Source organism: Mycetomoellerius zeteki, unplaced genomic scaffold, assembly GCF_001594055.1.
Source record: "Mycetomoellerius zeteki isolate Tzet28-1 unplaced genomic scaffold, Tzet1.0 scaffold386, whole genome shotgun sequence".
NCBI classification, from domain to species: domain Eukaryota; kingdom Metazoa; phylum Arthropoda; class Insecta; order Hymenoptera; family Formicidae; genus Mycetomoellerius; species Mycetomoellerius zeteki.
In genome coordinates this window covers 571,103-581,729 of record NW_017257377.1, presented here as the reverse complement: position 1 = coordinate 581,729, position 10,627 = coordinate 571,103, and the positions used below count along the sequence as shown (strand labels likewise).

Sequence of the window (10,627 nt, the reverse complement as noted above, 5' to 3'; positions counted from 1 at the left end):
TTAAGGATTTTACGATAAATACGTCATTGGCTAGATTCGTGGATGTTCTTCTTAAAATCAGTCTTCAGAGCCAGAGCATAAAATGGCGACGGTATTGATGAAAAATTCGTGAATATCAATTACGAAATCCGTCGCACTTTCCCCACAAATTAAAATCATTTTGATCAAATAAAGAACATATGCCATAAAAATGGCTTAATTAATTATTTAATTATTTCATTTGTTAAGAGTGTTCTATAAATAATATACATATATATATATATAGGCTAGCTTAAAGAGAAACAGAAAAAATTGTTAAACAGTTTGCTCTTGAGAAATTTCAACTTCCGGTGTATTTTCCGTTACTTTCGACAATTGATAAAAATAGCGATTGTTGAAGAAGAATTTTCTCAATATCTCATTTTCAATTTGCATTTCCATAATCTTTTTATCTTACATAAAAATATGAAATTGCACAAAAAAATGTGAGCAGCTTGCAAAATTCCTCTCTTATACAATTTTTTTGTGTTCTCTTTTGCTTTTTTTATTTCTTTCATTAAACTATTCCTGCAATAAATTTTAAAATGTGTCAAAACGGTGGAAAAATCGGTATTGACACTTTGCGCTCAGGGATAGCAATGATATCGCTTCAACAAACAATAACATCATTTAAGTTTGTTGCTGCGATATAGCTACTATTGGCATCATTGGCGAAATTGTGCAACTTCCGTCTTGCGTGCGGCATGGTGGCGTCAAAGTTACTTGATCGATACGTGTCAAGGTGTTAGTGGAACACGGTCAAGCTTCCGTTTCGCCTTTCAACCTCAAACGAGCGAAATCCTCAAAGATTATATCATCGTCGCCATCTGCTTCCCTGAAAATAGACAGAAAATTTACAAAGAAATCTGGAAGCTGTTTTATAAACATTTAATTTTAAAAAAATTAATAATTATTCATATATACATACATATACATATAAAAATTTCAGATAAGATTTTATTAGTCTGATAATTGTGATTTTTAAATTCTTTATTAAAAAGTTAATCGTATTAAAATTTGTTTGAATTACTTACGTGTCCAATTGGATGAGGTTTGTATCAAGCGGAACTTCCCCGCTGTCAGTTTTGTGCGTAGGGCTTGGTCGTGCTGTGGACGGCACTGGTTCCTCTTCTTCCGGTTTGGGATGCATCAGAATGAAGGGCAGTTCCGCAACTAATTCGCTGTAATTAGAATATAATAATAATAATAATAATATTGAATAGAAATATATTAAATTCGTGGCTTTATATATAAAAAAATCTTAGAATATTGCTGTTAAATTTACAGCGTTGAATTATACCAAATTTGAGTTATTCTCAATCATTTCTATAAGTCGCTATTGTTCCTACTCAATATGTCGTAAATTTAACTAAAGCAATAGAATTAAACAATTTATCTCTGAAGAAAATTTATTAAATTTGACTCAAATTTAATTTATTACTTATTAATGGCATACATTAATATATACGTTATTTACTTCAAACTTATCACAGAAATAAATTGTTTTACATTTTGACACACATATGGAAGTTGAAAATAACAAAATATTGTTTAACTCAAGGGATTGGATCGTCATTGTTTCTTTGATATTTAACAGTGTGTCAGTTAAAATTCAAAGTGATTCAAAGTTGAATCTAAAAGCGACGTATTCACTTAGCAATGTCCTTTTCATAGCTGTTATATTTATATAAAAAATTATTATTGCGCTTTAGGTTATCCCCTTAGCAGTCCACGTGGTAAATGGGTAATAATACTTACCCTCCTAGAGCGCCGAGGCAGAGTTTGACTTTAACTTTGTACTGGACAATTATGCCGAGGTTTTCACGCTGCGCCGGGTCAACCACACTGCGAATTATATTTATTGTTGTCATTATAATGCATTATAACCTATTAATATAAACGCTACACAAAAGCTCATGCAAAGTTAATTGTATGATAGCGTCATGCAACGAACGGAAGCAACACAGAAAGAGAATTGTAAATTAACTTTATTAGTCGTAAATAGATAGAAGCAAGCGGTAATTTATATACACTTACAAGAATGTTATACATTCACAATACTATTTATTTAAACATTTATATAAAGCAGTAATCACGTACATATCTTTTGATCAAGCTATCCATGATACTACAGCTTCGCAGCAAAAATGAACAATTTCTAATTTGTCCATGCAATTTTACTGCAGATACAATGCGGTGGCGATGCCATGTTTTTACGAGCACAAGCAGAAGGAGGATAGGATATCGGTTTAAACTTTTGCTTTAGGTATCTTGCATCCTAAATCTCCTAGATCGCAGTTTCTTAATCCTTTCGGTACCATTGGAGAATATATGTTAGCTAAAAATTCTCTGCGAAAATTCAAAAAGTTTTAGTCGGCTTAAAAAGAAGATAACAGAAAGGATAGGATTTCTTCCTCTACAAATCAATGAAATACGTGTTAAAGTTGCCAAGTTTAGTTTTAGTAATTCAAAAAGATAAAACGTGCCAATATATGCGTTTTGTCACAAAAATTATAAGATTTATTTTTTTTAATGCCATGGCAATGCTGAATATTAAAATTGTAATTTGATTTTAATTTTGGAACTTTGTCAATGTATAAAAAAAAGTCAAGAAAATGGTATCGAAAGGGTTAAAGCACTTTGATCTTAGAATCCATAGATATCAAAGTTTATGGAACTATTCTTTAAACATTAAAATCCTAAAAAACCTGTTGATCCCAAAATCTTCGTTTATATTGATATCTATGGATTTGGATTTAAGAAATCCAGGATGCGTGGGAAGAAACGATTCCCAGTGAATTTGAGTGCGAATCTCGCAAAAACAGAATTACACGTCGTTCAACAATGATAGAGCCAGTCGCTCGCCATCTCGATCGATCGATCGTTGAGAAAAGCTTCGTTGCAGGCAGCCAACATGTATTTTCCGGCCGTTGTGTGGAAAGCGTTGCGCACGAAAATGAGAAATTCCCAAAGGCGTACTCGGCTGCGCGTTGCGTGCGTGAATGACACGTGTGTAACAAACACCGTCCGCATTCTCGTCCTGCATTTAGCGCTCGTCTGGCAAATTTCCCTGCCCGTGTTGAATTTCAGTGTTTCATTAGTTTTTTATTTCAGTAATTTATGTTTATGTACTTTTCAAAAATACTATTTGAAAAAAAAAAATTTTTTATAATTTTTAATAACTTACAATCATATAATATGCTTCAATAATACTTCAATATTACGGGAACTTTTCATAGAAATATATTTTATTACATAAATTTATTTGTTAAATTTATTCGTTAAATAGTATTTTCATCTTTTATTAGAAAACATTTTATAACACGTGCTTAACATTTAATAGTCAGGATCTCTTCTGTTATTCAACTGCTACGTATCTGTCGAGCTGTCAAAAGTTTAGGAAACACTATGTCAAACTACGGAGTCAAACTTTCGCAATTTGCGAGGGAAAATTTTGCGGATATTATCTTTCTCGGCGCTAAATGCGCGAGCGAAACGCGGTACGGCGTATCAATATCTAGACGTGTGTCTGCATGTGTCGCAGGCTCAATTTCAGGCATCGCGTCCTTACAGGGTGCTGGACGCCAAATTGGTGTCCTCGTGTTTGAGTTGGCCGTCGAGGGCGAGCCCCCATTTATCTTTGTTGTTGGCCAGAAGGGGTGTCAAGGTGAACACCTTGCTCAGCGTGAAACCCGGACCCACCGGGCATCCCTCCCTGACATTTGAACATACAACCAGCATGAGTGTTAATGTGCTGCTACGTGCGGACCGAGATTTCACATTGATCAATTCGCGAAACATATCGCCACCATTTTTTACAAGATATTTATAATGTCCGTTCTTAATTAATATTTCTAATATTCAGTATATTAATTTACATATATTACATTAAAGAAGAAAAAAATATTCAGATATATACGCTTTCCAAATAAATTTGTTAATATTATCTTTAAGTACATAAAACTTATTTGATGAAAATAATAGATAATAATCAAGGTATTAATCAATATCTTGATTATTATTTATTTTTCTAATAATTTCATAGATAATCATTATACTAATTGTAATATTTCTGCGCATCTGAGCCGAGAGGAGTTTCGTAGATTCCAGTTTTAATCGAAAAATTTATAGTTAATTAAAGTACGATAGTATATAAACAAATGACATTAATTGTGTTTTCTGGTAGTATCATGGTAGTACGATATATCAGCTTGTGCCTTACGCTATGATACAGACTGCGAAAGACGAGAACAGGACGAGAACTTACAATATTGTGTGCCTGAAAGGGTTATGTAGGATGTGAAACATTTATGGTTATATATTAATGCAGAAAAATTCACTTTAAGAATTTGTAAAATATATTTCAGTTGGAAAAAAAATATATAGAATCTAAAAATATATATCTTAATAGAGGAAAGGAAGAGAAAAGGGAGGAGAGGGGGAGAGAGAGAGAGGGGGAATATCTATGTGTGTGTAGAGATAGAGAGAGGAAGAGAGAGAGGGAGCTTTGCAGAGGAAATGAGACCACCACCGATCGAGATCCATACGTGATTACAGGCCACCGCGTTAAAAATCCCCAGCACAAAATCACCAAGAAAATGCTGTCATTCCATTTATTACTTTATACATTAATACAAAAAAAAAGGAATGAAAAAGGAGGCTGGCGACGAGCTTGTTCCAAAATATTTCTCAATTTTGTCATCTTTTTTATTAAGATAATAAAAAACAAAGTAATTTTTAATTTACATTACTTTATGTGTCTGAAACACTTAATTTTTTATCTAGTTTTTTATTATTATAGAGGTCTGAAAGACTTTCAAGATTAATTTCATCTAATTTGTTAAAAGATTGACTTGTTTTAACCACAAGCCAGTCTTTCATCAAGTTTTGTTTTTCTCTCAATAACTTTATAAACCTGTCTTAAAAAAAGTTGATAGCATGTTGCTACTACGCTTCGTCTTACGACACTTAAGCATGATGAGTCTCTATAAAATCCGGATATTTGCCACGAGATATCGTCACGATTATAGTCAGTGAACCATTTGGCCGGTTTCCAGCCTCCGTCATCTCTTTTTTTTCCTTAGTACCCGGCAGAAGAGGTGAGAGAGTAATGAGGGAAACAGCGAGCTCTTAATCTCGCACTCACATTGTACTAGACGCGAGATTGGTGTCCTCGTGTTTAAGCTGACCATCTAGAGCAAGACCCCGCTTGTCTTTATTCTCGGCAAGCGTCGGCCTTAGAGAAAACACCTTACTCAGGGTGAATCCTGGCGCTACCCCTATACTGCCAGTGCAATAATTTTATTTTCCTGCTCGTCACAGTTCTGTTTATCGCGTGTTATCGCGCCCACCGTATATTTAATCGCTAAAAAACTTTGATGCAAAGTTTTTCAAGCTGATCACGATCGTCAGAGACCCATCGAGTCCCGAAATCTTATAAATATACATATATACATATATCTATCGTATTTCTAACAATGCTTAGATTATATGTAGATCGTTAAAAAGATTTATCGCCTAGATTATAAACAGTTTGATGCTAATAGCTTTCTAAAAACTGTTTACTTCAACTAAAGACTATTTTTATGTGGTTAAAAAGCGGTTCTTGAGAATATTCGTAATTTATAAGTTGAAGAAATTTTTACTTGGTGTTGGACATGTATTTTCTCTTTGCGAAATTTAATTAAAGAAATTTGATTCATAAAACTACTAAGAGGTACATCAGAGTTAAGGTCATTGTTCACTCATCATACTATCTCAACAGGATATCAGAAGAGCGAGAAAATAATAAGGATCCTTGTAAATTAAATTTGAACAGAAACATTTTTCAATAAAATAACATTTATATTTTCATATTAATATATTTTGTAAGAATTTTTATTATGTATATTTTCTCGTTTCTGACGTTACAATCTGAGAGAATAATGGTGAGTAAACAGGAGCCTTAAAAAACATTTGTAACATTTCATGAAAATTCAGCTTTCATGAAATTCTCAAAACAACTCTTTAAATCACATTACCTCATGTTTATTACAACGCGTCTTTTATTGGTGTACGATATCTTCATCTTTCGACAACAAAATAATTAAATAAGTTAAGGAATACTCACTCGCTTTCGGCCTCGGCGACGGTGCATTTGTACTGCGCCGTGGAAAACAGACAGATGTCTGCGAACTGCCTAACTGACACTTTTATCTTTTTCACAGTCCGGTTGCTATTGTTCGCTATGTGCACGTTCACAGCTATGTTTTCGCCATGATGATAGAGCTCCTTATCGAGGGAGGCTTCCAGATGTAATTTGTTCGGGGACATCATGAACTCCTTGCTGACCTCCACTGAAGGCTGTTCTCCTTGTTTCGATGGCGCGTACATAATTTTCCTGATCGCCAGCCTCACGCAGCTCCTATGAATCAAATTCAATATTTAATTACGATTCAACATTTAATTAAAAAAAAAAATTAATTGCTGTTTTTTAAATGATTAACTAATATAAAAATATTTATTCTGTTTAATGTTTGTTTGGTTTTTAATTACTTTTTTCAGAAAATTGTGAATAAATCCATATTCATAATGTTTTCAAATGCTATTAAATTGAAAAACAATCTGTAATATAGAATATATTGTTAATAACAGTGATTTTAATTGGAGTATAGATTCATTCCAGGTGATCGTTCACTTAAAAAAGAATTATTAGATGATTACTCCCGAGTTAAGAAAAAAGATGAAACTCTTTCGTATCGGTTCTCTTTAGTGAAAATTTATTTTATTCTGAATGTGAGAAGAAGTTTCTTTCTTTTGAAAGACTAACTTCTTTTATTTTGTATTAAGATTCGTACCGTTTATGTGGTTTATCATCTTGCGTCTCACCTACGAACGCTTTCAGTTCGTAGTCGACACCGCAGGGTTTGCCAGTATCACCTGGTGCCGGTTGCAAAGTAACCGAAGCGGGGCAGTGAGGTGGTAACTCGAAGTAAAAGGGATACGCATTGTTGCCCAGTTTTTTGATCAATCTCTCTTGTAATCGCGTCAGTTCCCTGGGAGGCTGAGTTCCTTGCAACACTGGATAAATCTGTTCTGCTGCTAAATAGAGGTCCTTACGGAAGGTCAGCCCAAGAACATCCAGATCCTCTCTGCCGTATTTAAACGCTGCGAGAACATGACCGAACACTTTTCGATCTTTTATGTAGTCAGGATCGATCAGGACGACCCCATCTGAAATTGCAAAAATATCTTTTAACATAAAATTCTTATAGGAAAAGACTTATTTGCATAAAATCGTTATATTAAGAAACTATATCTATGTATATAGACGTAATAAATTTATATACAATGGATGTTTCATAAGATGTGAGTATAACTTAAAAAATGAATTCAGGATACAAAAATAAAACGCTCTATATCTACAAGAATCTATATATTATTTTTGCTTGAAAGCACATTGATTAATTGTACGTGCTTTCAAACTTTTAGGATACGTGCCAATAGGATCAACATGTGTGATGTGATCGACGAAATCTCTCTTGCCAAGATAAACCGTGATCTTGCCATTGAGACTGGACTTCTTGAAGACACGAGTAGCTTGCCGTTTGTTGACACTATCTACAGTGTCCATCGTGGTGCGCTCGGGGCCCACGTTGGCCCCTAACTCATTTGAGTCCTCAGTGTCCGAGAAGTCCGACTCCGAGCTCTCCCACTGCCGATAAAATTATTATTATTATTAAGAAGTTATTGACTGAACAATTTATTAATTATTGCATATTTTGGAATTACATTAATCTTTAATATTATAAAATTGAGGAGCAGATTTTCAAAATGCATTTTGTCCAAAATTTCATTTGTTTAGTCAGAGATGGCGTACTGCTCATATTATAAGCTACTCTGAGATGATTCAGAAAGCATTTTTTTATCGTTAATTTATATGCTGAAAAAACATAGACATTTCGAAGTGCATTATGTTTTTTAACTAGAGACAAACAAAATGCATTTGTATAAAATTTTTAGCAATTGTTTAGAAATTTTGTTTAATATTTCACATCCTACTGATGCATATTATTATTTTCTGTAAAGTGCGCAATTTTCTTGTGTGCGGAGTTTCTTTCTTTCTCGTTTTCTGAAACTTACAAATTTTGGACAAAACGCATTTTGAAAGTCTACTCCTCAATTATATTTAGAATTATAAAATTCTTCTCTTTTATTTTGTTAGTTTCAACTATTAATTTTAAATTTACCTGTATCATATTTTCCCCTAATTCTTTCATTGATATTTTAAATATAAATATCAATTTAATTGTAGTAATTATAAAAACTGCGTCACACTAACACTTATAAATACAGAATTAATTGTTTATTGCTAAATTAATTCAAAATATTTGTAATTTATATAATTTGATTATATTATATTATTTTTAATAAATAAAAGCTTTTTAATTTTTTTTTATCATTTCACATTTAATCGCTTATTATACGCGAACTAAATTCTGCAAAACACCGTAAATCCGATTTGTCTTTCTGAAAAATGTTGGTGCACAATTTGCATTTTTCTTTATTTATATGCCGTAATAAAACTGATTGCCCTAAATTAAAATTTCTTCGAAATATAAACGCGGTGAAAGATGGCAGAGCTCTTCGGGGAAGCGCTGAGCTCGCACTGAACTGCTCTGGCAAATGGATGTCAATTTCAATCGACGCTCGTATAATACTTAATACGATAATGCTAGTACAATAATTTGTACTCGCGGGATTTATGGACCGCGTGCCGCTATCGGTTACAAATACACGAATGAGCAAATGTAATACGAGATGGATTTATACTCAGTATTATTTTTAAATGAAAAATGAGAGAGAACGAAAAAGAAAGGAAGGGAGAAAAAGAAAAATATTCGAAAAATAATTTTTATAAAATCTTGAAAATTTAGATTAAATTTTTCTTTATTTACCTTGCGGACAAATACCAGTTTTTCCATTTTTCGAAAGTATTAAAATATTAAATAAAGTTTACTTTTAAATAAAGTTTACTTTCAATTAATCGAAGATAGTATTACCAATTTGCACTTCCAAAGCTTAATTCAACCTGTCTTAACAGTCTTCCCATTAAACTGTTGATCAAATTTTCCTTGAAAGAAAATCGATACTGAGTTTATTAAGGCAGAGAAAGACGAATTTCATAAGAGAAATTTACTTCTATTTAATTCGCTGTCTGCTTAAACATTTCATTATTGAATCTATTATTTATTAAAAAAGAATATCTAATAGTGGTGTATTTTATACTTAATTCTTTTCTGTATCTATTTAGAAAATTACTTTTGATTTTTATTTCTTGAAGATATTTTATCACTCAAGTTTTTATTTATTTTTAAAAGAAATTTATTATAGATATTTGATTAATTAGCATTTAAAAAAAGTTTTTCTTTCTTTTTCTCTTTTCCTTAACATTTATTTACTACATTACTACAGAAAGAAAATTAAAAAAATACTTTATTGTTTCATATATTACATATGTTAAATATTCTACTCAGAAAGAGAAAGTGAATGCTGTTTTTCTGTAACACCATATACAATTGAAAGCATGCGGGAATATAAGATTGCTAACGTCGATGAAACGGGTCAACGGGAAGGAATAGGGAATTTGCGTACATATTTGACGTCACTATGCCAAATGTTATCTCAGAGCACCGAAATATATGTTTCTTTATCAATCTGTACGCCATAATCTACGAGGTCTCTTCAGTTACGTATCGCGGAGATAAAATGAAGATTAGTTGCGGGATAAACTTTATCTACTTTAATAAAGACTCAATTCGTGAAAACATTAAATAATTATTACACCAAATAATTAAAATTTTATATTAAACATTTATATAAATTAAATTGAAAAATTTTGAAATAACATTTAGTACGAATATTAGCTGAATATTTTAAGTGTCAAAGAGATAAGAGATTGCAGTGTCAGCCTATCATCTTCCTATTCGTTAATTGCCTGCAAATTTTGGCCAAATAGTCCTTCGAATGATTCAAGACATTTTGCATGCTGGGTCAACGGACGGAAGCTAGCTTACGATTCATTTGACGTCATTCGCATGTGTTATCTGGTCTGGTATAAATGTCTGAGCAGACATTCTCGCGGTCGTTATCGCGATCTCCCATAAATCAAACAATCGTGAAAAAACCAATTACGCCCAGAAACATAAACCAATCTGTAAACTTCATTTATTTTAATAAAGTGATTATTTATTCAATATTATGAGATATCAAAATCAAATAAGAATAAATTAATTAAAACGGTGGGTTAAATATTTATTACTATAAATATATATATTAACGTGTGGAAGTTATTTTATTAATATTTATTTAGTAATTTTAATTTTTTCTGTATTTTTTGCTAAGTAATTGAAAATAAATTGAAATCGGCAGAGGAAGTTACATTATACGCAAACGTTTCGGTCCATTTTAATCACGTTCAATTCTCTTCGAGTTTAATTTGGTTTTTAAAATGGATAAAATGAAGGATAAAAAGAGCACAGATTAATTCATTCAGTAGGGGAAGGTGGTGTACCTTTGATCAATTTTGACATTTTTTCTTGTGCAAGTTGTATTTTGATGTCTAAAAATT

General features: G+C 32.2%; 1 protein-coding gene across 5 annotated transcripts in view; it reads right to left on the bottom strand.

Annotated features, from left to right (window-relative positions):
- krz (beta-arrestin protein kurtz) overlaps window positions 1-10,627 on the bottom strand; it is a 19,152-nt gene continuing 8,525 nt past the window's right edge. For 2 of the 5 annotated variants that reach the window (XM_018453462.1, XM_018453464.1), the window contains exons 2-8: window positions 7,498-7,711; window positions 6,855-7,230; window positions 6,128-6,421; window positions 3,590-3,733; window positions 1,777-1,863; window positions 1,053-1,199; window positions 3-853 (exon numbers count right to left, since the gene is read on the bottom strand). In XM_018453462.1, the coding sequence (XP_018308964.1) occupies window positions 778-853; window positions 1,053-1,199; window positions 1,777-1,863; window positions 3,590-3,733; window positions 6,128-6,421; window positions 6,855-7,230; window positions 7,498-7,630 (1,257 nt within the window). In that variant the 5' untranslated portion in view covers window positions 7,631-7,711 and the 3' untranslated portion in view covers window positions 3-777. Of the gene's footprint in view, window positions 854-1,052; window positions 1,200-1,776; window positions 1,864-3,589; window positions 3,734-5,164; window positions 5,303-6,127; window positions 6,422-6,854; window positions 7,231-7,497; window positions 7,712-8,246; window positions 8,310-10,627 lie in introns of those variants that run through there. The other 3 variants (XM_018453461.1, XM_018453460.1, XM_018453463.1) reach the window with 3 other exon arrangements.